Source organism: Neofelis nebulosa, chromosome 13, assembly GCF_028018385.1.
Source record: "Neofelis nebulosa isolate mNeoNeb1 chromosome 13, mNeoNeb1.pri, whole genome shotgun sequence".
In the NCBI taxonomy this organism is placed as follows: Eukaryota; Metazoa; Chordata; class Mammalia; order Carnivora; family Felidae; genus Neofelis; species Neofelis nebulosa.
The window spans coordinates 84765531-84789761 of record NC_080794.1 but is presented as its reverse complement, the minus strand read 5'-3'; the positions used below and the strand labels follow the sequence as shown (position 1 = coordinate 84789761).

At 44.1% G+C, this 24231-nt stretch overlaps 1 protein-coding gene across 2 annotated transcripts; it reads left to right on the top strand.

Annotated features, from left to right (window-relative positions):
• The first annotated feature begins 12 nt into the window (after nt 1–12).
• On the top strand, nt 13–21811 carry OAT (ornithine aminotransferase). Of its 2 annotated transcripts, XM_058698045.1 has the most exons (11): nt 13–119; nt 6979–7064; nt 9418–9645; nt 12096–12320; nt 12424–12519; nt 15848–15975; nt 16743–16865; nt 17506–17634; nt 18660–18773; nt 19509–19653; nt 20748–21811. In XM_058698045.1, exons 3-11 carry the CDS (start codon nt 9447–9449, stop codon nt 20906–20908), a joined length of 1320 nt encoding a protein of 439 aa, XP_058554028.1. In that variant the 5' UTR covers nt 13–119; nt 6979–7064; nt 9418–9446; the 3' UTR covers nt 20909–21811. The 2 variants fall into 2 exon arrangements, with proteins under 2 accessions (XP_058554028.1, XP_058554027.1); XM_058698044.1 differs by lacking the exon at nt 6979–7064 and having other exon boundaries at nt 22–119.
• Nucleotides 21812–24231: the final 2420 nt, after the last annotated feature.

Genomic DNA, 24231 nt, shown 5'->3' with positions numbered 1-24231 from the left:
CGGCGAGGGCGTCCCGGGGGCGGGGCGGAAGCCGCGTCTTAAGCTCTGTGACGCGCCGCCGTTGCGCTGCCGCGCTGTCGACGCCGCCTGTCCCGTGCCGGGTTTGGAGGTGCTGCCAGGTATCCGCGCTGGCGCTCCGGGGCCGGGACTTGGGTCGAGACCGGGGCGCCCCACACGACGGCCGGCGAGGCGGCCGGCCTGCGAGGCTCCGGTCCGGGGTCCGGGGCCTGGGGTCTGGGGGCAACGGGCTCAGGGGACGCGCTGGGCCTCGGCCGGCGGGCAGGCTCCGCCTCTGCGGCCGTTTTACGTGGCCGGCGGCGGGCACCGCGGGGCAGGGGAGCAGTGGGCCGGAGCGCAGCCTCGGCGGGCAGGGACGTGGCGCATCCCGGCCCCGAGCGGCGGGCGGGCGAGGGAGGGAGGGAGGCAGGCGGCAGAGAGAGGCTGGGGATGTGGCACCTCCGCCTGCCAGAGCGGGCGGAGCCGGGCCGGCCCTCGGTCCTCCAGGCCAGCGGCCCCCGACTCCGCGCCGCGGACCCCCCACTCCCCGGGGTCTCTGCGCCTTGGCCGCGCACCTCCGGGTTTGCGAGAAAGAGGTGATGGGGCGCCGGCTCGTGGGGAACAGGCTCCGGACACCGCGGGTATCCTGGGTTCCCGAGGTCGACCAGAAGGGTGCCTTGTGGGTGCGGGGAAACTGCTCAGTAAACGGTGGCTTTTGTAATGGGGCGGGGGCCCCATGGAGACTCTGGAAAAGGGTTCGAATCCTTCCGGGCTGCGCCTGGGCCCTGCAGCCAACCTGCTTATCTCTCCCCTCCCCCAACGTCGTTTTCTTTCCAGCCTTTGTCTGAATAAAAAATTGCAGAAGTAGAGGCTTATCTGCAGTAACGTGCAGATTCATTGGATGGTGTCAAGGGATTGGGGCCAACCGGGCTTTCGGCACGAAAACTTAATTCCTAGAGTTCCTTTGCCAGCAGAGCTGAGCATCAGTAAATTCTGGTTGAATTCAGTGGGGCACTTGTTCTCAAGAACCTTTGATCCTCGCTTTTTTTTTTTTTGTCATCGTAAACTCTTCTTGATTTCAGTTTTGTCTCTTTGATAAGGTGATCAATTAAGGGAGAAAAGGAGTGGGTTTGAAAGGAATTAGCTTTAAGAAATTACTGATCTTTGGGGCGCCTGGGTGGCTCAGTCGGTTAAGCGTCCGACTTCAGCTCAGGTCACGATCTCGCGGTCCGTGAGTTCGAGCCCCGCGTCGGGCTCTGGGCTGACGGCTCAGACCTTGGAGCCTGCTTCCGATTCTGTGCCTCCCTCTCTCTCTGCCCCTCCCCCGTTCATGCTCTGTCTCTCTCTGTCTCAAAAATAAATTAAAAAAAAAAAGTTAAGAAATTACTGATCTTTAATTTTCTCAATTCTAAATCTCTTCGGGTTTGTAAGAGTTTCTGTAGGTAAACTGGTTGTGTCAGTTTGAACCGGGAAGTGTCTCTTCTGTGATCCAAATTCTTTACGTCACCTATTTGAAAGAAACCATAGGCTTCTTTCATTAGAATATCCTGGTTTCATCTTCAGAGAATCTAGTTCCGGATTGTGAAAAAGATCCAAGTATGAAAGTAGAGTCTTTTTAATTTTTTTTGGAAGCATCTTTAAAAGTTTTAATTCCAGTGTAGTTAAGCTGCAGTGTTCTGTTAATTTCAGGTGCACAATGTGGGTTCAGCAGCTGCATATATTATGCAGAGCTCATCGAGATAAACGTACTCTTAATCCTGTTCTGAAAGTTAGAATCTTCTAATAAAAATAAGATTTAAATAAAACTTACTGTTTTGGGTTGACAGTTTTTCCTGGTGTTGAAGATCAGTTTTACATCCCCCCCCCCCCCCCAAGACGCAGCATAACTTTAAAGTAAAACTTTGGGGGCGCCTGGGTGGCTCAGTCGGTCAAGCGTCCGACTTCGGCTCAGGTCACGATCTCGGGCTCCGTGAGTTCGAGCCCCGCGTCGGGCTCTGTGCTGACGGCTCAGAGCCTGAAGCCTGTTTCAGATTCTGTGTGTCTCCCTCTCTCTCTGCTCCTCCCCTGTTCATGCTCTGTCTCTCTCTGTCTCAAAAATAAATAAACGTTAAAAAAATTAAAAAAAAAATTAAAGTTAAACTTCGTAATAAAAATTCTTGAAAAGGCACTTTGTCCCCTCACGCTGTCTTATTTTTATTTCCCCCTATACTCTGCCTTTGTTACATTCACTTGTGTGCGTATTTTATGCCCTTTACTGAGTTCTGGAGGACGGACTGACTCCTGTATTTTAATATTGAGAGGAAGGCACCAGATTTGGGAGGTGTGTGGAGGGTGTGGTGTGGCTGAACCAGTCCTTTTTCAGTAGTAATGCCCAAGGTGTTTGCCAGTGACGCACTTGGGTTGAATTTTAGCCAGATTACGTACAAAAAAAAAAAAAAAAAAAACCCTCAAACTTTTGTTGGCAGAACTTTTAAAAAAAGGACTGCATTTGTGAATGGTTACCTCAAGAAAAGTAAATATTTGACCAACATAGTAAAGCCAAATTTACTCCGCAAGTTTTTAGTGGCTTTTTGATGAGCTTCCACTGGTTTTTCTTTCAGCATCATTAAAAACCCAAAGTGCACTGCTGACTTAACTCTTCAAAATGCAGCCTTTTATGGAAATTCTGTTTTAGGTGTGTGTTGAGGTAGACAGGGTGGATTAGATGGAAAGGAGTAATGATAGCTTGGAGAAAGACTGGGAGTTATGGAGATGACTGAAAACACTCAATGTTAAAATTTTTGCTGTCAGTCGCAATGTGTTGTTTTCTCCAGCACCTGACTGTGGGCCTTGGTTAAACGCATGACAACAGCCCGGACTGGTCACAGTTATACACGTTGCTTTGACTCTTGAAGGCCATTAAATCTCATAAAGTGAACTTTTTTTTTTTCATTTAAAGTTTTAATTTAAATTCCAGTTAACATACAGTGTAATATAGTTTCAGGCATACAGTTACCCAGTGCTCCTCACAAGTGCCCTCAATCCCCATCACCCACTTAACCCATCTCCCCATCCACTCTGTTCACCATCAGTTTAACTCTCTATGGTTAAGAGTCTCTTTCTTGGTTTTCCTCTTTTCCCCCCTATGGTCCTTTGTTTTGTTTGTTAAGTTCCACGTATGCGGGAAATCATGTGGTGGTGGTTGAAGTGATCTCTTGATGGAAAGATTATAGTTCCTCCTGGTGGTATCTTAGGGAATGCTGGCTTCCTCCTAGAGCTAGACTCGGCTCAGGGATGGACGATTTCATCTGCCCTCTAGATGGCCTTGCTCTCTCTGCTGCCTTGACTTCTTCAGGAGTCCTACCTGTATTTAGGAATGACCTCATTCATTTGACAAAGAATGCTAGCGGAGTGTCCAAACCTGGGCTGGATTCTGGGGATGCAAAGTGAGTTTTAAGACATGGTTACTGTTCGGGGCACCTGGGTGGCTCCGTTGGTTGAGCGTCCGACTTCAGCTCAGGTCATGATCTCACAGTTCGTGGGTTTGAGCCCTACACTGGGCTCGGAGCCTGCTTCGGGTTCTGTGTCTCCCTCTGTCTCTACCCCTCTCCCGCTATGCTCTGTGTCTCTAAAAAATGAATAAATGAATAAAAAAAAATTAAAAAAAAAAAAAAAGACATGGTTACTGTTCTTTTAAGGAGCCTACTGGGATTGTACTAGGGGGCCAGGCATGAAGACGAGTGTCCTAAGGTGTTAGGACCTGGGACAAAAACATGCAAGATTCCTGGGAGTCTTCGGGGGGGGGGGGGGTCTTATGTTGTAAATTCTATGGGGGAGCGTGAAAAAAAGCTAATGGGTATAGTATTTATGCATACTACAGTTTTATACTGCAAAGTATGAAACTGCAGCTAATTTTTCTTGTCATCTGTGTTTCTAATTTTTTATCAATAGAAAAACAATTTTCTTGGAAGTTAAAAAAATTTTTTTTTCACATTTATTCATTTTTTGAGAGTAAGAGAGCATAAGCAGAGGGGCAGAGAGAGAAGGAGGCACAGAATCAGGAGCAGGGCTCCAGGGTCTGAGCTGTCAGCCCAGAGCCTGACGTGGGGCTCGAACTCATGGACCACGAGATCATGACCTGAGCTGAAGTTGGACACTTAACCAACTGAACCACCCAGGCGACACCCCCCCCCCCCCCGCCCTCCCCAGCTTTTTTGGGGAAGTTTAACAAAGAAATCATGGCAATGTTGATTTTTATATTGTAGAAATTGTCAAGTTCCATTATTGGATTTAAGGGAGGAAGGGAACTGAGTGGCCATTTATGCTAGGTTTGGCAGTTTAACGTTATGTCATTTAATCCTCAGTAATGACCTTGAGTGGTTTCAACCTCATTTTACAAATGGGGAAATGAAGCTCAAGATAATCCAAAGGTCCTTTGAAGAGGCTCAGCTAGAATTTATTTTTTAAAAAAATTTTTTTTTTCAACGTTTTTTATTTATTTTTGGGACAGAGAGAGACAGAGCATGAACGGGGGAGGGGCAGAGAGAGAGGGAGACACAGAATCGGAAACAGGCTCCAGGCTCCGAGCCATCAGCCTAGAGCCTGACGCGGGGCTCGAACTCACGGACCGCGAGATCGTGACCTGGCTGAAGTCGGACGCTTAACCGACTGCGCCACCCAGGCGCCCCTCAGCTAGAATTTAAATCCTGGTCTCTAGACTCTGGACTTTCTGCTCTCCTCTCCTGGTTTTCTAATCCTTTTTGGAAGAGGAAATTACTGATACTGTCTATTTTTGAGCCCATCTTAAGTCTGTTCTAAGGTTTCTTGGATAGTGCCAAGCATAGTAACTTGACCACAGAAGGTTCTTTAATAGAAATATGTTTACAGGATTCTGGTTATATCATCACACTTTCAACTGCAAGACTTTCTCCAGTTGAATATCCAGAGTTCATCTTTAAAAACCTTAAGGATGAGTATTAGCAATGTTTTGAATGTTACCGATTTGTCTGTGAGTTGTAGTTATTTTTTTAATAAGATTGTTTGAACTCTGCAGATAAATGGGTATTTTGTCCCATTTCTTTTGCAAAGTAGCTGAGTAAATAGTAGGAGACCATTGAATTTAGATAATTTCAAAGATTCCTTTCACTTGCAATACTGCATCAACCTTTTAATGAACTTAAACAATTTTTTTAAAATTTAAAATTTTAAAAGTTGTATTATTTTGAGAGAGCAGAGGAGGGACAGAGAGGGGGGGAGAGAGAGAGAGAGAGAGAGAGAGAGAGAGAGAGAGAATCCCAAGCAGGCTCTGCACCATCACACCTGACATGGGGCTTGAGCTCGTAAACTGGGAGATCATGACCTAAGCCTTAACCAACTGAGCCACCCAGGCGACCCTTAATGAACTTAAAACATGCCTTAAAATGAACTTAAAACAGGAGCCTGGCTGGCTCAGTTTGTAGAACATGTGACTCTTGATATCAGAGTTGTGAGTTCAAGCCCCATGTTGGGTGTAGAGCTAACTTAAAAAAAAATCATGCTAGTTAAGAGAGTTTTTAGTATTTTTTTTAAATACCTCACTTAGTTTAGTAGTGCCTCTTTGCCAGATGCTAGTCACAGAGCTGCAGACCTTGATGGCAAAATCATAGAGAATAGTTTTTATTTTAGTATTTGACCCTCTTCCCTACGTACAAATGGACTTTTAGACCTAATTTTTGTAATCCAGGCTGCACTTCCTAGGGGAAATGAACGCTACCTTTCTTTTAACCACAATCCATTTTTTTCAGAGCTTCTCAAACCTTTATTTTCCCCTTAGTTTTGTCTGTTGCCTAAACCTTTCTAATGTGACAGCTTAGGCAGGAACTCAGCTTCATTTTTAATAATTTTCTTTTTCTTTTTTTTTTTTTTAAGTTTATTTTTATTTATTCTGAGAGAGAGCAAGCAGGTGAGGGACAGAGAGAGGGAGACAGAGAATCCCAAGCAGGCTCCGTGCTGTCAGCGCAGAGCCCAACGCAGGGCTCGAATTCACGAACTGTGAGATCATGACCTGAGTTGAAGCCGAGTCGGACGCCTAACTGACTGAGCCACCCAGGTGTCGCTAACTTTTTTTTCTGATTATAAGTGTAGTAGTCCATGATCATTAGAAAATGTGGAAAGTACAGAACAGTAGAAAGATAACCACAGTGAACTTTTTTGTGCCTTTTTCAGGTAGTTTTTCCTTATGTATGATCTTGAATGTTTTGTATATCCGTTTTTCTTAAACATCCTGAAACATCCTCCATGTCATACACTATAATTATTTTATTGATTTATTGATTTTGTTTATTTTTGAGAGAGAGGGGGACAGAGGGTCCCAAGCGGGCTCTGCGTTGACAGCGGAGAGCCTGAGGGGGGCCTTGAACTCACAAACTGTGACATCATGACCCGGGTCGAAGTCAGACTCCTAACTGACTGAGCCACCCAGGTGCCCCTCACTATAATTATTTTAAATGACAGCACGTTGTTATGTATGTGATTATGTTGATCCAGTCTCAAATTATTGACCATCTTTTATCCACGAATGTAGCATCCTATGAGTGAAATTACTGGTCTAAGAGGACAGACCCTTCCAAGGCTATGATTGTGGCTATAATTCTTTTCAGGTGGTGTTTCGTTTAAGTATTACCATGGAACGCCATGTTTTATTGCTGATTCGATCAAGTCAAAAATTGTGTTTTTTAGTGGTCAAATAGAACATTATTTCTTACTGAGTAGAGCATAAAGAGGCCAAGAAATAAAGTGGAGGGGGAGGAGGAGGAGGTTTTAAACCGCACAGTAGTATTTTGAAGAAGTTCTATCTCGTTTACATCGCTAGACCTTGCATTTTTGTGAACTGCTATCTCCGGTCCGCTAGTTCCTATGTAGCTTTGTTATTGATACATGCCTCTCAGATAAAACCTGGTGAAAGCTAGGGAGCTTCTCCTTAGGAAAATGCACTCATGCATACAATTCTGCATTTTATTTCAGGAGTTCTCGGATCCTCTGAGACCGTCGTTGGATCTCAGGTCACAAATCTGCATTCTAATTTGAACTGTGGGAAGAAAGGATAGTTGGTGAGTCCTGGCGTGCCGGATTTGGTTTAGTAATTGCAAATTCCTGAGCATACAGGATTTACCAGGTCGTGCCAAGCTGAAAGGGAAGCCACGCTCCAAGTGTTAAATTTTTGTTAATCTGGCAGTTCAAGTGGAGTTCTGCGAGATTGTGTGATTTGACTTGTCATTCATGGAACTCTGTCTAAACATGAGTTAACTAGTCTTTTTAAAAAATAAATATAGACATACTGAGTATGCTTAGTATTTGGCAACTTTCTACTAGTCTTGAAATTATCTCTCTCTCTTTTTAATGTTTATTATTTTTGAGAAAGGGAGTAAGAGGGTACAAGCAGGAGAGGGAGAATCCCAAGCAGGCTCTACACTGTCCTGCAAAGTGCATTGCAGGGCTGGATCCCACGAACCATGAGATCATGACCTGAGCCCAGATCAAGACTGAGACGCTTAACTGACTGAGCCACCCAGGTGCCCCAGTCTTGCAATTATCTTTAACCCCCTGCCCAGACATAATTGCTATGCATTTTCTCCACGTTCCTTTTTCTTCCAAGCTTCTTCCATACCTCAGTCTTTGCTTCATGGTTTATGATGACTATTAACGGTCCAGGTGGATACAGAGCCCTAAGGGAAGCTCTGTGGCGGGGCTGGCTTTAGGGCTGGCGGGGACAGATGAGGGGGCAGCCGCGACTCTGAAATCTATACATAGGTTGTGAGGAAATGTCAATTTGCTCAGTGATGTTTACATTTTATTACTAAAACTCTTAGCTCCTTGTGGTTTGTTCTCTAGTTCCTGATTACCTTTTTCTCCTTTCAATACTTGCTTTTGTAGGGCAGGTTTTTGGGGATAAGTTTTATAGAAACACCCATCCTGGCAGAGTAGACTTTCTTTTGGGAATTGCCAGTTTTCATCTGTGTGTGTGTGTGTGTGTGTGTGTGTAAATAAATGTATATGATGTGTATTTTATATAATTTATAAAGTATGTAATATATAACATGTAATATATGTTTTGATCAGTTCATCTTAATGTTAAAGCTATTCAAATGTTAGTATAAATTACCAGATGATTTTTTTCCTGGTCTTTTTGCCTTTAACCTTTGTTAAAGGCGTAAGATACTTTTGTCCTTTGGAAACTGTAGATATTTGTGGCTCAGTAACAGATTTTACATTTTGTAGTTTCTGTCTTTGGTGTTATACTTAAAACACCCTTCCTTTCCCCCAATAAATCACTTTTTCCTCTCTACACCTTTTTTCCTTTTGGATGGTCCCTATTATCTTTGTTTTGTAGAAACCAAATTCTTTCTCAGTGTCTTCACTCCTTACATACAAGGACGGAGTCGGTACGCGAGGTATTTCTCAGTCCTTCCGTCACCTCCCCATGACAGGATGACTCCTGGGCAGGCTGCTTGCTTGTCTGATGTCTCCTTACTGGGGGTCTGTGTCCATCTGAAAGGATCCTGTCCCCACAGCAGTGCCTTTTTTGAAAACAGTTAAAAAATTTGTTTTTAATGTTTATTTTTGAGAGAGAGGGACAGAGCTCAAGCAGGGGAGGGGCAGAGAGAGAGGGAGACACGGAATCTGAAGCGGGCTCCAGGCTCTAGGCTCCGAGCTGTCAGCACAGAGTCTGAAGCAGGGCTCGAACTCCCAAACCTTGAGATCATGACCGGAGCCGAAGTCTGACATTTAACCGATGCAGCCACTCAGGCGCCCCGCAGCAGGTGCCTTTATAATCGTGGCTAAGTCCACAAGACCTGGTCCCATCTCTTTAGCCCCTGTGCTGTGCAGCCTTGCCTGAGGCCCCCAGAGTGAGTTCCTTGTCCTTGATGTGCCCTCAGCACTGATGACTTAAAAAAAGTATGTGTGTTTATGAAAAAACTCTCAAGTGGCACAGAAGAGGGTCAGTAAAAGCCTCTGACCTCCCATTCATAGTTTTTTCGATTTTCTTAGTGTTCTCGCGGCGTCCTTGCGCGTAGTACTTTGTGCACGTCCCGCTGTAGCGCTTGTCAGGTTTTACTCTAAATGGGTTTTAAATTGCGATTTAAAAAACAAAATGTTTATTTTTGAGAGAAAGCGTGTGAGGAGGGGAGGGGCAGAGATAGAGGGGGGCACGGGATCTGAGGCAGGCTCAGTGCTGCCGGCAGAGACCCCGATGTGGGGGCTCGAACCCACGAACCGTGAGATAGATCCTGGCCTGAACTGAAATCGGGAGGGGCCGCTCAACCGCCTGAGCCCCCCAGGCGCCCCTCGCCCGTTGTCTTGATGCTTCGGTGGACTGTGGCAAACGCTCCGTGTGGGATGAGCCCGCCCACGTGGACTCTGGGAAGATTCTTATTCTTACTGCCTTCTCTTCTCCTTGGACAGGTGGGTGGTGTTCCTCCCTGAAAGGCACGATGTTTTCCAAACTAGCTCATTTGCGGACGCTTTCTGTGCTTCGTCGCGGAGTTCACTCCTCAGTGGCTTCTGCTACGTCTGTTGCGACTAAAAAGACAATCCAGGGCCCTCCATCTTCTGATTACATTTTTGAGCGAGAATCTAAATATGGTGCACACAACTACCATCCTTTACCTGTAGCCCTGGAGAGAGGAAAAGGTACATTTTGAACTAATCCCCCCCCTGCCCCCCCCCCCGTCCCTTTTGCTTGAAACCTTTTGTAAAAATTGCTTGTAAATTTTCTCAGTGTACATTTTCCCAGATGCACTTAATTTCTATATTACAGGTCTAGTTAATTCAACATTTATTGAGTGCTTGCTGTATTAGGTATGGAGGGGAATACAAGATGCACTTCATTATTCAGTCTTTGTCACGATGGACCTTGCCAGGAGGGACTGTAAGAGACATAAGCAAAGTACTCGGCCATTGCTATTGTTTTTGTCCTTTAACTTTTAATTGGGCATAACTTTCGGCTTAAAAGTTGCAGCCGTAGTGCAAAGAATTTTTGTTTACTCTTCAGCCAGATTTCTCGGTGCTAACATTTTACCACCTTTGCTCTATCTTCTCTTTCTCTTCACACACAACTGCGTTTCTTTCCTGAACTGAGAGGAAGTTGCAGACACGTGATGCCTCTTGATACGTAAATACTTTGTGTGTCTCTCCTGAACTACAGAACTTTCTCTTACATAACAGTAGTGTAACTGTCAAGACTGGGAAGTGAACGCTGAAACAACCCCATTTTCTCATCTACAGACCTGATTCAGATTTCATTTGTTGTCCGGTAGGCAAAGGAAAATCTCCAGTCATGGATTATATTCAGTTTTCAGGTCTGTTTAGTTTTCCTTAATCCAGAACAGTCTCAGTCTTTGTCCTCTTGACCTTGGCATTCTTGAAGAGTACGGGCCAATAGTGTTGTAGAACGAACCTCAGTTTGGAGTTGGCTGGTAAGGTAGGGTCTGCCAGCCTCCCTCACTGCAAAGTTAATATTTTTCCCTTTTAAATATCTTGTGAGGACATGACTTGAGACTCTGCAAAGTTTCACTCACACTTTTGGCATCCGCTAATTATTCTCTGCCTCAATAAATGATTACTGATAGTTGCCAAATGGTGATTTAATCCACATTTTGAAATAACAGCCCTAACCTAATAAAACCAAAATTTATTACTTAGGTTTGGGCCAGAAGATGATGTATGAATATTAAACATTTTTATCATTCGCTGTATTTTATTTGGGACCAGCACTGTGATCTAGATTTTGAGCAAAATCTAGATTACAAATTTGGAAACAGTTTGGTTTATAAAAATATTCTTGGAGTAGCAGATTGTGGATTCTGGAATCTGAGTGCCTGGGGTCAAGTCCTGGTTCCATGTGTGCAGCTTGGGCTAGTTCCATATCGAAGTGTCTCTTTCCATATGTTTGTACTGTAGCGTGGTAACACTCTCATGGGGTGGTTTTTTTTTTTTAAATAGGTTCTTTCTTTCTTTCTTTCTTTCTTTCTTTCTTTCTTTCTTTCTTTCTTTCTTTCTTTCTTTCTTTCTTTCTTTCTTTCTTTCTAATGAGAATGTACAAAGACGACTAACACAGTACATTGAATACATGGTAAAAGTTAGCTGGTAAGCCACCTGATATGTTTTAATATCTATAGTCAAGCTAAAAAAATTTTTTACAAAATGTACATAACTTAAAATTTATCATTTTATTTATTTATTTGTTTGTTTAGTGTTTATTTTAGAGAGAGAGAGAGGGAGAGAATGAGTCGGGGAGGGGCGGAGAGAGAGAGAGAGGGAGACACAGAATCTGAAGCAGGCTTCAGGCTCTGAGCTGTCAGCACAGAGCCCGACGAGGGGCTTGAACTCAAGAACCGTGAGATCACAACCTGAACTGAAGTCGGATGCTTAACTGACTGAGCCACCCAGGTGCCCCTGAGATATTTTAGTTTTTTGTTTTTTGTTTTTTTTTTAAAGTTTATCTGTTTTGGGAGAGAGCATGAGTGGGGGAGAGGCAGAGAGAGAATCTCCAGCAGGCTCTGCATTGTCAGTGCAGAGCCTGATGTGGGGCTTGAAACCACAAACCACGAGATCATGACCTGAGCCGAAATCAAGAGTTGGACGCTTAACCGACTGAGCCACCTAGGCGCCCCTTGTATATCTTTTTTCGAGAGATGTCTATTCATGTTCTTTGCCCGTTTTTGAATTGGGTTGTCAGATACTAGATCCTTCTCAGTTAGATGTATGATTTGAAAATCTATATTCCCATTCTTTTGGTGGTTACAGTCAACTAATCATGATTTTTAGGTCACGTATAACTTCTGCCTTTAAATTCCAAACCCCAGTTTTCTAGGATTAAAGATTTCGCTCTACAGTTTATAGACCGTTTCGTGTTAATGGTGTTCCTGTTAAATGTGTAGTTTCAAGTTGGACAGTTAAAATGTAATTCCTTGTAAACCAGATTATTTATAACCAACCTTACTATGCATGAGCTAAACCCTGCTTTAACAACCATTCTGAATTAAGTAGAGGTTCATGTATTCAGAAGGCTTGCCAGCGATCTTAATCTTTGAACTTCCTGTAACTTAGTGGTTTTCTAAAAGAACTTTTTATATATTTAGGTATTTACGTATGGGATGTAGAAGGCAGAAAATATTTTGACTTCCTGAGTGCTTACAGTGCTGTCAACCAAGGGCATTGCCATCCAAAGATTGTGAATGCCCTGAAAAGTCAAGCAGACAAACTGACCTTAACATCTAGGGCTTTCTATAATAACGTACTTGGTGAATACGAAGAGTATGTTACGAAACTTTTCAACTACCACAAAGTTCTTCCTATGAATACAGGTAAAATATTTTTTTTCATTAAATATCCAAGGATATGATCTTACTACTTTTTTGATAATTTAAGATGCATTTTTTTAAACTGAAAATTTTTCTTCCTTGATAGGAGTGGAGGCTGGAGAGACTGCTTGCAAACTTGCTCGTAGATGGGGCTATACTGTTAAGGGTATTCCAAAATACAAGGCAAAGGTGGTTTTTGCAGGTATGTGATTTTCAGCATTAACCTCTGTGATGTCAACATACGATGCTATTACTGTTTTAATTTACTGATAGAATATTTGTCATGTGTTTGCCTCATCCATGATATACTATCTGCTGAATGTTTCATAAAAATTGAGAGTTTTTTTTCTTTTGGGATTATTTCCAAGTATTTCCACATAAATGGGATTTTTCTCTGCTAATTAACTTCCTACTCCTCACTCCCTAATATGAATGACTATATGATTTATTTCTCCTCTGCTTATCTGAATATTTTCTTTTTCTTCTTTTAATTTTTTTTTTTTTTTTTGAGAGAGAGAGAGAGCGCGTGTTGGGGAGGAGCACAGAGAGAGGGAAACACAGAATCCAAAGCAGGCTCTAGGCTCTGAGCACAGAGCCCGACACAGGGCTCAGACCCACAAACCGTGAGATCGTGACCTGGGCCAAAGTCAGATGCTTAACCAACTGAGCCTCCCAGGTGCCCCATGCTTATCTGATCTTTTCATAGCAGTTTTCTCATTAATTAGATGGTCTTACTGGTAGGGCATTTTTGTTGGGTTGTTGAGGTTGGGTTACCTCAGAGAGGAGCCATGTCCTAGGTGTGGCACGAAGTCTGAATCTTAGTATTTGATGTATTGTTGTATCATGTTCTCAGAAGCTGGTGGAAGAGAGGACTGGAGTTGCCTTGGCTATATTTCTGGGAATGGTTGAGAGGAATGGCTTGAATACTGAATACCAATTCAGATGATGTAATCTGACCCTCCTCTTCTCCAACCCCCACCTTGTATTGGCATCTTATTTGTTTATTTAGATTTTACTTCTATTTTTGGACGTACAGAGAGGAACATGTAATTAATGTATACAACTTGATGAGCTTGGAGACAGGTGTATGCCCATGAGACCGTCACCCACGATCTATGCCGTTAACCTTTCCATTACCTCCAAAAGTTTCCTTTTGCCTGCTTATGTGTTGTTGTTGTTAATGTTTATTTTATTTTTGAGAGAGACAGAGCGTGAGCGGGGGAGGGGCAGAGAGAGAGGGAGACACAGAATCGGAAGCAGGTTCCAGCCTCTGAGCTGTCAGCACAGAGCACGACATGGGGCTCGAACTCAGGAACTGAGAGATCACGACCTGAACTGAAGTCAGACGCTTAACAGACTGAGCCACCCAGGTGCCCCTGCCTACTTTTTATTATTACTAGTTTTACTTTTTGCTCATTTTTTTAATTGAAGTATAATTAATATACAGTGTTATAGTAGTTACATTAGCATAATAGAATGATTCAACAATTCTATACGTTATTCAGTGCTCACCACAATAAGTGTACTCTTGATGCCCTTTATCTATTTCACCTATCCCCCCACCCACCTCCTCTCTAGTAACCACTGGTTTGTCCTCTGTAGGATTGTTTTTAAGGGTTTGATTTTAATTTTTAAAAACATAAAGTGTGGATAAATTTGTCATTGCACATGGTCAAAGTTCATTCTATGGTAGTTGAAATGGTTAAATATTCTGATGGGCAGGGGTAGTTAGTATTTAGGGGTGACATTACTATTTCCAAAGAAGAAAAACTCTTTGCTCAGCTCTGTGACTTGCCATTTGGAAATCTTGTGCCTTAGTTGTAGGGCAGCATAACTGTTCTTGCAAACAACAATGGCATTCCTGGTGATTTTCATTCTTAACAGACTGTATCAGTCTCTATCATATTAGCAAAAAGTACAAAGGTGTTTTCACCTGAGCACTGAAAGCAACTGGTGAGTCAGTGGGGGTAGAGAGACAAAGAAGACCGTCCCTAACTGGAAGTCCCTTGCACCTGCAGAGTGAGTCACAGAGGAGACTCCTGAGGTTGAGTGGAGGAGAGCAGATAGGCTCCTGGTCTGACTGGTGCCTTTTCTCCCTCCCCCCCTCCCCCAACACTATTTATTTGTTTGAGAGAGAGAGAGAGAGAGAGAGAGAGAGAGAGAGAGAGAGAGAGAGACAAAGAGAGACAAAGAGAGACAAAGTGCAAGCAGGGGAGGGGCAGAGAGAGAGGGAGACAGAATCCGAAGCAGCCTCCAGGCTCCGAGCTGTCAGCACAGAGCCCGACGCAGGGCTCGAGCTCGTGAACTGCGAGATCGTGACCTGAGCCAAAGTCGGCCACCCAACTGACTGAGCCACCCAGGTGCCCCTGGTGCCTTTTCTCTTCAACAAGCTTGGTCAGTCTGTGTGCCATTGGTGGTGGACAAGTAGAGTGGGGGTTACTTGTAGGTGAGAGAGCCTTTGCAGGAGTCGTGTTTAGAGATGCTGAATACAGTAGTTCAGTACTGGGTTAAATTGAGTTGGTGCTGGCACAGGTGGCAGAAAGATACTAAAGCAAAACAAAAACGGGGGTGTCTGGGTGGTTCAGTCAATTGAGCATCCGACTTTGACTCAGGTCATGATCTCTCGGTTCGTGAGTTTGAATCAGCTTTGGATCCTCTGTCCCCGCCATGTCTCTGCCCCTTCCCCGCTTACGCAGACTCTTTCTCAAAAATAAATAAAACATTAAAAAAAAGAACCCCCAAACCTCGCTGTCATTCTACATTGTTTCTTTCCTAGCTTGAATTTAAGCCAGTTTAAATTATCTCATGCATTTGCTTTACTCTGGTTCAGGTTATGCTGTTTCTTCCCTCCTGGCATTTGTGTAAGCTCCTTGAGGGCAGGAAGCTTGCCAGTCATGGTGACCACTCTATCATGGTGAACAGTGCCTGACCTATATAGTAGGGCCTCAAATTTATTAATGAAACAAATTAATGGGTAAAAAGATGTTCCTGAACAAAGGCTGACGTTAGTCATTTAGCACATAAAAGATTCTAATACCAAGGAAGGCAAAACCGAAAGTGTTTAGATTGCCTGAAGATGTTTTCTGCAAATGAAATTTAAAATTCATTCTGGAGTATTGGGTGTTTAACAGGGATGTACTAATTCTCCATAGGGGATATTTTTTTTCTCCTATCACTAACATAAATGCACTGAGTCCAGAAAAACACGTATTGAATGCCTGAGTTGTTAGGGTTTGGGATTCTTGGAAGAAAAGACAAGTGTTTATCCTTGGGGTCTATACATTGCAGTCTGGAGATGAGTAGAGGAGTGCCTGAAGTAGCAATTGCAAGGCCAGACCTGGGTGGTCATGTGCATGTGAACCGTGGTGTTTAATATCAGGTTTATTTTAACCAAGGAAAGCTCACCGGAGGCTCTCTAAAGCAAACCCTCATTTTTTTTTTAACAAATCAAACTTCTTAAGGCCTTTTGGGGGGAAGTGCTTATCAAACTTGGGCGTTTGAAATCTTCTCTATTTATTTCTCGTTTTCAGCTGGAAACTTCTGGGGCAGAACACTGTCTGCTATCTCCAGTTCCACAGACCCAACCAGTTACGAAGGTTTTGGACCATTTATGCCAGGGTTTGAAATCATTCCCTATAATGATCTGCCTGCTCTTGAGGTACTTCCCTAGCATCATAGTGCCCTGGCGCAGACTAAGTAGAAATTACAGTTGTTGGATATATGAATCAAAATAGGTATCTGGCTGCAGTGAACATCTAACTTAAGTTGAGCCCAGGTTGCAGACCTGTCTCTGTAATGGTCAGTTAGTTTCCAGCATGGGGAAGTTGGGTGCCATGGTCTAATCCTGAGAACCAGCGAACTGCTGTTTGTATCCTGCATGAGTAACTTGGGTAGTATGTGTTTAATTACTTCATTAGGTAAGATGACTCAAGTTTTCAGCTAGCTGCTTCAAATTATGAGTGGAGGGACGCCTGGCTGGCTTAGTGGCTGGAGCATGCCACTCTTGACCTTGGGGTTGTGAGTTTGAGCCCCACGTTGGGTGTATAGATTACTTGAAATAAAGAAAAAAAATAAATAAAATTATTGAGTAGATGACTTGTAAAATAAAAAGATTCACTGAGATATTTGAAACTAATATCTTTAATCTTTAAAACTAATTCACTGAAATTACTATAAAAATTAATGTCTTAGTTTTATACAGTTAAAACTAATATCAGAAAATATAAGGTAGAGTAGCTTAAAGCTGAAGTATTTAGAGCTTTTGGCAATTGAACGTCAGAAATGTGAATACTTTGAAGTCAGAATATAAGTTAGTGTAAAACTTTAATTTGCATACTTAACGTAAAAATATATGCAGCCTGTGGTTTCAGATTTCCAAATAGGCTAAAAAGGAAGTTACTAAAGTGTATTCATATTTTTTCGTAGCGTGTTCTTCAGGATCCAAACGTTGCCGCGTTCATGGTAGAACCAATTCAGGGTGAGGCGGGCGTCGTGGTTCCGGATCCCGGCTACATGATGGGCGTGCGAGAGCTCTGCACCCGCCACCAGGTTGTGTATCCTGCACCTGCCTGCCTGGCTCAGGGCTGGGCCCGTAGGGGAGAAGTAAAGGTGGCATCCCCTTTCCACTAGGGGGAGACCTCATTCTGAAGCCCTCTAGTACGCCCTATCAGCGGCCTGCCCAGAAGCTGACTTTTTACTGGTTCTGGCCACTGGCCAACCCGGGGCCCAGGCAGAGCTGCAGACTTCCTGGCCCCAACTGTGGTTCCTTCCCTCCACGCTAGCAGCCTGTGCTCGTCCCCGGACCCTTGGTTGTGTCCGTCTCCTCCTCTTCCCACCACGCTAGTACGGATTTAAGAAGGAAATATTTAATTAATAAGTGTTTGGAATAAGCAAGTGAATTTATTTTTTCCCAGAGGGTAGTTCTGTCCCCCTCTCCCCCAAAGTGCTCACTTTCTACTGTGCGGAACAGCAGAATGGGCCCTTGGGGAGAGTGGCCTGACACAGGAGATGATTGCTTGTCTACAGGATGTTCACAGGATGGTGTTGAAATTATGCCGGTAATTAAAAAGATGTTCACGTATCCGAGGGAATGTCTGAATGACAGATTTGTGTGGGGAAAGGTAGGAGGTCACTATCTTCCCTATGGAAACAAAACTGATAATTAATGTATTATGTTGTTTTCCAATAGGTTCTGTTTATTGCTGATGAAATACAGACAGGATTGGCCAGAACTGGTAGGTGGCTGGCTGTCGATCATGACAATGTCAGACCCGATGTAGTCCTTCTTGGAAAGGCACTTTCCGGCGGCTTATACCCTGTAAGTTGTATGCTCAGCCCCTTGTTCTGTTCCCTACTCTCATGAAACCTGCCCTGAAGATATTTTTACGTCAGCTGGTGGTGACAATAATGCCTTTCCCTTGGTTTGTTACACTCCCGGTGCTCTAGGTCACCTGGCACACGCATAGAAACATTTCCGAGGCCACAGGGTTGACCCACTTAGTTAAGTTCCACTGCAGAATTGAGTGTGCCTCGCAATTTGCTGCGGTCTTTCTTTTGGGTAGAAACATTTTACCCCAAAAGTACTCCTGGAGACCCCTGGGGTTTTTTTCCATTGTTCAGAAATCTAGCGTTACCAATTGTGTAAAACCGTGACTGGGTAATGTAGAGGTTGGAAAAAATGAAGGTTTGGTTGTAGTTTTGTCCTTGGGTTTGCCGTTCAGAGCCGGTAACTGGTCCTGGTTTAAAGGTAAAGGGCTTTGAACACAGTGCAGCACATTGTTTTTTAAGCAGTTAAACCAAGCCTTTTACCTTGAAAGTGGAAAGAATTCTAAAATGCATTGTTGCAGAAACCGCTTTCCTCTTGGTTCCCAAATGGTCTGGTTCTGTGCCCTCGAAGTGCCCTGACGTGCTTACACTGTGTTTCGGGTATTGCCAGTTTGTCACCGGTAGTTACGAGGAAAGAAGTATAACTCTTGTTTGGGGAAGCTTTCTGTCCAATTTTGTATGCGCTTCATAAACACTTGTGTTCCTGCTCTGCCACGAATAGGAATGGTTAGTCTGGGGGTGCCTGGGTGGCTCAGTCGGTTAAGCGTCCGACTTCGGCTCAGGTCATGATCTCACGGTCCTGAGTTCGAGCCCCGCGTCGGGCTCTGGGCTGACGGCTCAGAGCCTGGAGCCTGCTTCCGATTCTGTGTCTCCCTCTCTCTCTGCCCCTCCCCCATTCATGCTCTGTCTCTCTCTGTCTCAAAAATAATAAAATAAACATTAAAAAAAAAATTTAAAAAAAAAGGAATGGTTAGTCTGAGAAATGATTTGGTTGGTACCGAATTCTCTCTCTCTCAGGTGTCAGCGGTGTTGTGTGACGACGAGGTGATGCTGACCATTAAACCGGGGGAGCACGGGTCAACCTACGGTGGCAATCCACTAGGCTGCCGCGTGGCCATCGCGGCCCTGGAGGTGAGGGCTGATCCAGCCGTGTGGTATCCATTTGTGGAGGTCATGTTGAAGTGGCCTGTTGGTGTAATGAGACATACACAAGATGGCCGAGTATTATAGAACATGGGGTGCAGAGGAAGGATTTTAGGGGCAAGGCGCTCGGTAATTTAACCTTGGTCTAGTAGATGAGGATACTCTGGGGGTTTCTGAGTTGCAGTCACCTGGGGCTTTGGGCCCATAGGCCCTGGGTGGCTCACAGAGCTCTCACCCTATGACCAGCCCTAGCCTGCAAGGCATTGATTGATTGATTGATTGATTGATTGTAGATTTGAACACTTTTACACTTCTTCCTTAGGTGCCTACTACAGGTGTAAAATTATGTGATCTCTAAGGATGGACTTTTAAGGGAAAAAACAAAAGGAAATTATTGTAGTTTAAAAATTAAAGTTAGTCAATTGACTTATTCAACTAATAAGAAAAGATATCAGTCAGTTGCATTAAACAAATTTTAATTCTTACTATTTTGCCATCAAATCAGATGGATGGATTCGTGACTAAAGCAAGGCTCTATCTGAGCTTGTAAATGTTTAATTAGATATTAAACCAGTGTAGGCTTTGGAAAACAGAAATGAAAGTTAAGTTACTCTAGTCTTTATCTGATGATGCTCTTCCTTTGCTTATAGTCCATGTTCTCTACTAAAGAACAACATAAAACAGGGTAGTCTTAGCATTTGTGTAATTCCTCTTTAAACACAGGTTTTGGAAGAAGAAAACCTTGCTGAAAATGCAGAAAAAATGGGTATCATCCTGAGGAATGAGCTCATGAAGCTGCCGTCTGATATTGTAACTGCTGTCAGGGGAAAAGGATTATTAAATGCTATTGTTATTCGAGAAACCAAAGGTACGGACACAAACGTTTTACTCAAGATGTTATTTTCATGGGAAGAAAGAAAACACATATTTTGTCTGGTTGTTGGGTTCCCCTGTTGGAAATTGTTGACTAGGTCTGTTAGACAGAGTATCACCTGATTTATATTAGTGGTCTTTGGAAATGGAGCCCTTTCCTACAGGAAGCATTTAACTACTTTGACCTATTTTTGTTCTGTTATGTCATTTGTTATTCTGCCTTAGGTTAGGTCCCAATACTTCTAGATTTCCAGTTACTTTCTGTTAGTCTGTACCCAGCACTTTCCTGGAGGGTTTCCTCTTTGCTATCCACCCCCTTCCCCACACTCCTTTGGGCTTCAGGAAAGGTAGCAGGAGCAGCAGTGATAACCTTGATGATGACGGTGATCACTTAACTGAGTGTGTGCTGCTGTTTCATTTGTAATAGCCCTCAAAAGCTCCTTGCCGGATTTTCCTGTGCTCACCCTTCCTTTTAAAGCAGCGATTCCAGCCGTGGCAACACTTTAGAATCACTTGAGGAACTTTTTAAAGAGTTAATTCAAACTTGCCTCAGCCTGGAGATTCTGATTTGACGGGTCTGGGGTGGTGCCCAGGCGTTGGCAACGCCTTTTTCCACGATTCTGATGTGCAGCCGAGGTTGAGCGTCGTGCCATAACAGGGTGAGCGTCTCCTTCCACGAGCTCAGGAAGCAGATCCGGTTTAGGAACGTGTCGTGTTCACTGGGATTGGGGTATTGGTCATTCTATGCCAGTTTCCTTCTGCATCCTACCCAAATTCTTTTTGCATTGGTTCCTCATAATTAATACGACAGCCTTTAGCACATAATTTTGCTTGGTCTTTTTCATTTTTGAAAAACCAACAAAAACTGTATGTCTAATCATACTGTTCAAACCTAGTTATGCACTTGCTGAAAAATAACTTCATCTTTAAGGATAAGGGCAAAGCAAGTTTGCACCACCAACCGTCTTTCTTTAGTAGGCCCTGGGTGTTGTATCCTGCCAGGCGAAGTGTTAACCATCCATCCGTCCTGCAAGGGAGTGTTACACATTTGTCTTTGATCAGCATGCATGTTGGGCCGTTTTTCTTTAGATTGTGATGCTTGGAAGGTGTGTCTGCGACTTCGAGATAATGGACTTCTGGCCAAGCCAACCCACGGCGACATCATCAGGTTTGCACCCCCGCTTGTGATCAAGGAGGATGAAATTCAGGAGTCCGTGGAAATCATTAACAAGACCATCCTGTCTTTCTGAGGGTGGTGACTGTTTCCAGTGCTGCCCGGAGCCAGCTAGAGACGGCGGTTCCTGTAAGTCCCGTAGCTTTCCTGTGCTTCGCGTGGGCACAGTCCACTCCCCAGTGTCCAAGGACTTTTTTTTAAAATACACTTTGTTTTTTTTAGTTCATGCATAATAGAATGACATTTATAAACACGCAGTTTGCTATGTAACATGACTAAGAGAATGTAATGGCATCTATATTCGATTCAGTTTCTGTGTGTGTGTGCTTTCTAAGATGAAACACATCTACTTGTATATAGAGAGCCTTTTAATCAAGCCCTTCGGTATAATTTATATGTTTTTATAATTTCTTTACTGACACAAATGTTTTGTATTTGAAAAAGTTATATGGGGTGTTACGTGGAAGACTTGCTTAACCTTAAAAAGTTAAATTATAATCATTAAGTTTTAGGAAGCCTTGGTGGTTAAGCTTATATAAAATACTGGATTTAAGGAAACTTCATATTGGCCAACATCAAGATGTACCCTGTGAATGTCATTTTTAACTAAGAATTCATGTTTAACATTCCCAAATTATGTTTTAAGTGATACGATTTGTAAAAAAAAAAAAAAAAAAGATTTATTTTCGGTTTTTCTTCAGCTTTAAAGTAAAGCTTATATTTAAAGTGTCTGTAGCATGATCAGTGTGCTGATCCTGATTACCCAACACTTTTAAGCTCCTTGAGAATGTTCTTCCCTTGCTTTATTTTGTGTATTTTCTAAGAACATTTCAGCTTCTTTGGTGATATCTAGAAACAGAAATTATGAAAAGAAAGTCTTTTGTTATACTCCCTTTTCCTCTCTCAAAATGATTGTTTTTCCTGTGCTTATGTGCTGGTATTTACTATTTTTATTAAAGGATCCTTATTAAGCATGGTATTATGGAACTTTTTTTTCCTTTTTTCTTTTTTTTCCCCCTTGAATATAGTATTTTGGATACTTTCTATGTCTGTAATTACAAGTTTATTTCATTCTGTGACGACTCATGTGGATATATTATAATCTCATATTGGGGAACATTCGGATGGTTCACAATTTTTCACTCTTTAAACAAAGCTCGTTGCGATTGCTTTATGTTTATACAGTTGGTGTTTTTGTAGTAGGTCTCTCGAGGTGGATTGCTGGGTCAAAGGTCAAAGGGAATGAACTTTTATTTTCATGTTTTTTTTTTTTTTTTTTTTTTTTTTACAGTTTTATAATTTTTAAGTAATCTCTAACCCAATGTGAGGTCGAACCTACAACCCTGAGATTGAGAGTCACACGTGCTACCAACTGAGCCAGCCAGGCGCCCTGGGGATGAACTTTTATTAAAAAAAAAAAAAAAAAAAAACAAACACAAAAAAACCCAAATTCCATTTATGTTTTTTTTGAGAGACAGAGCACGAGTGGGGAAGGGGCAGAGAGAGAGAGGGAGACACAGAATCCGAAGCAGGCTCAAGGCTCTGAGCTGTTAGCACAGAGCCCGACACGGGGCTTGAACCCATGAACCGTGAGATCGTGACCTGAGCCAAAGTCAGATGCTTAACCGACGGAGCCACCCAGGTGTCCCTAAACTTTTAAATGCAATGGTGCCACGTGGCTCCCTGCCACCTCCAGGTTCCCGTAGCGCCATGGGAGTTCATGACTGAATGTGTGAGCGGTTAAGGGAGAGTCTGCTCTTACCACAATGGCAGGGCTTACTGGTCTGGGTAGGGGTTTCTGATTTAAATACTTGTAGGGACTAGACAGGTCTGTCTGTATGGCACTGGAGTGTGAGGTTCCTCCTAAAACGTTCAGAGGCTGCCCGTTCTTTATCCCTGGTTTGGACTATAGGACCGACTATTTCTGGTGCTGGTCCCAGTTTCCCAGTCTTCCCGCCCGGCCTCCTGGAGCCCCCTGATTGCAGCCTCCAGATGTCCTTGTGGCTGCACTAGAATCCCCAGGGCCGCTGGAACCTCTGGGATGGCGCCAAAGCATCAGTAAGCGTAAAGCTCCCCGAGAGGATTCTGCGCGCAGTCAAGGTTGAGAAACCTGGCTCAGGCGTCTTACTAACATGCGGATCCTAACTCGGTGTGAGTGGTACCTGGGAGCTCCCAGTCCATGCCGATGTGGATGGTCCTGTCCAGAGTCCATTTGATCTGCGTTCCGCAGTTCTCACCCATCCGAGAAGCCCTGAAGGCTAGGTGAATGTCACAAACCAACAAGCTTCCTGCTAAATTCTTCGCAGGCTTTTAGAGTTTGAGAAATGACCCTGTAGGGAAGCACGGGGTGCTCTCGGGGCAGTTAGAACCCCCGGTGCAAGAAGGTGGGAATGTCGGAGAGTATGCAATTCCCGGCAAGGGGTTGGGGCTTTATCTGGCGTCCGTGGAGGAAGGGAGGGCAGCCGAGAAGTGGCATGATGCCAAGCATGTTAGGAAACCCTGCCAGGTGGAACGGTGCAGACCGGTTCGCCCAGTGCACGCGTACTGGTTCGCTAGTCGCATCTGGGGCCGTGGGTGTGTGGAGTGTGGGGAACAAGGCAGGACGACCCAGTCGCTTACTTCACTTTATAATCTGTGCAGTGGGGAGCCTGGTAAGGGGGAGCCCAGGCAGTGGGGAGGCAGGAAGGAGGCAGAGGCTTTAGAAAGAGCTATTGTCTTTCGAATCTCACTGTCCCCATCTGAGGAAGTGGGACAGTCCCTACCTTTCAGGAGAGGTCTGAGTATTAAAAGCAATAGGGCAGGTGAAGTCCTGACCTACTCCATCACTGAGTGAGTTGCCAACCTACGAGGTACGGATGTTGCCTAGGGCATGTGATCACGGGGGTACCTCTGGGACTCCTCTGAGTCTCCCTGAGAGTCAGGAAACCTCTAGACAAGGGTGCTGGCCGGATGGGGTAGGGTTGATAGAGCTGTCTGCCCTGAAGGGGAGGAGCCGACCTAAGGCAGAAGCCGCGGGGAGTACGGGATGCCCAGGTACAGGCCCTGAGCTGGAATCGCCCAAAGAAGGGTAATCCAGGTGTTCTGCCCTTGCAGTGGTCACACACCGTGTGCTCCTTGGCCAGATCTGTCGTAACAAAGTACCCCAGACTGTCTTCAATGGCAGAAGTATACTTTACCGTCCTGGAGCCTAAAGTCTGAGGTCAAGGTGTCTGCAGGGTTGGTTTCTTCTGGGGCCTCTCTCACACCTCTCTCACTCCCGTGTTTGTCCTAAACCCTCTCCTCTGTGTGTGTCCTAAATCGTCTTATAAAGACACCAGTCACTCTGGGTCAGGGCCCACTCTAATGACCTCATGCTCACTCAGTTACCACTTTAAAGACCTGATCTCCAAATAGTCACGT

Bases quoted from the DNA above. Each gene is read 5' to 3' on its own strand.
- OAT (XM_058698045.1), top strand. From the start codon at position 9,447: ATGTTTTCCAAACTAGCTCATTTGCGGACGCTTTCTGTGCTTCGTCGC. The intron at 12,520-15,847 runs GTATGTGATTTT...TCTCGTTTTCAG, and splicing joins GGCAAAGGTGGTTTTTGCAG to CTGGAAACTTCTGGGGCAGA. The intron at 18,774-19,508 runs GTGAGGGCTGAT...CTTTAAACACAG, and splicing joins TGGCCATCGCGGCCCTGGAG to GTTTTGGAAGAAGAAAACCT.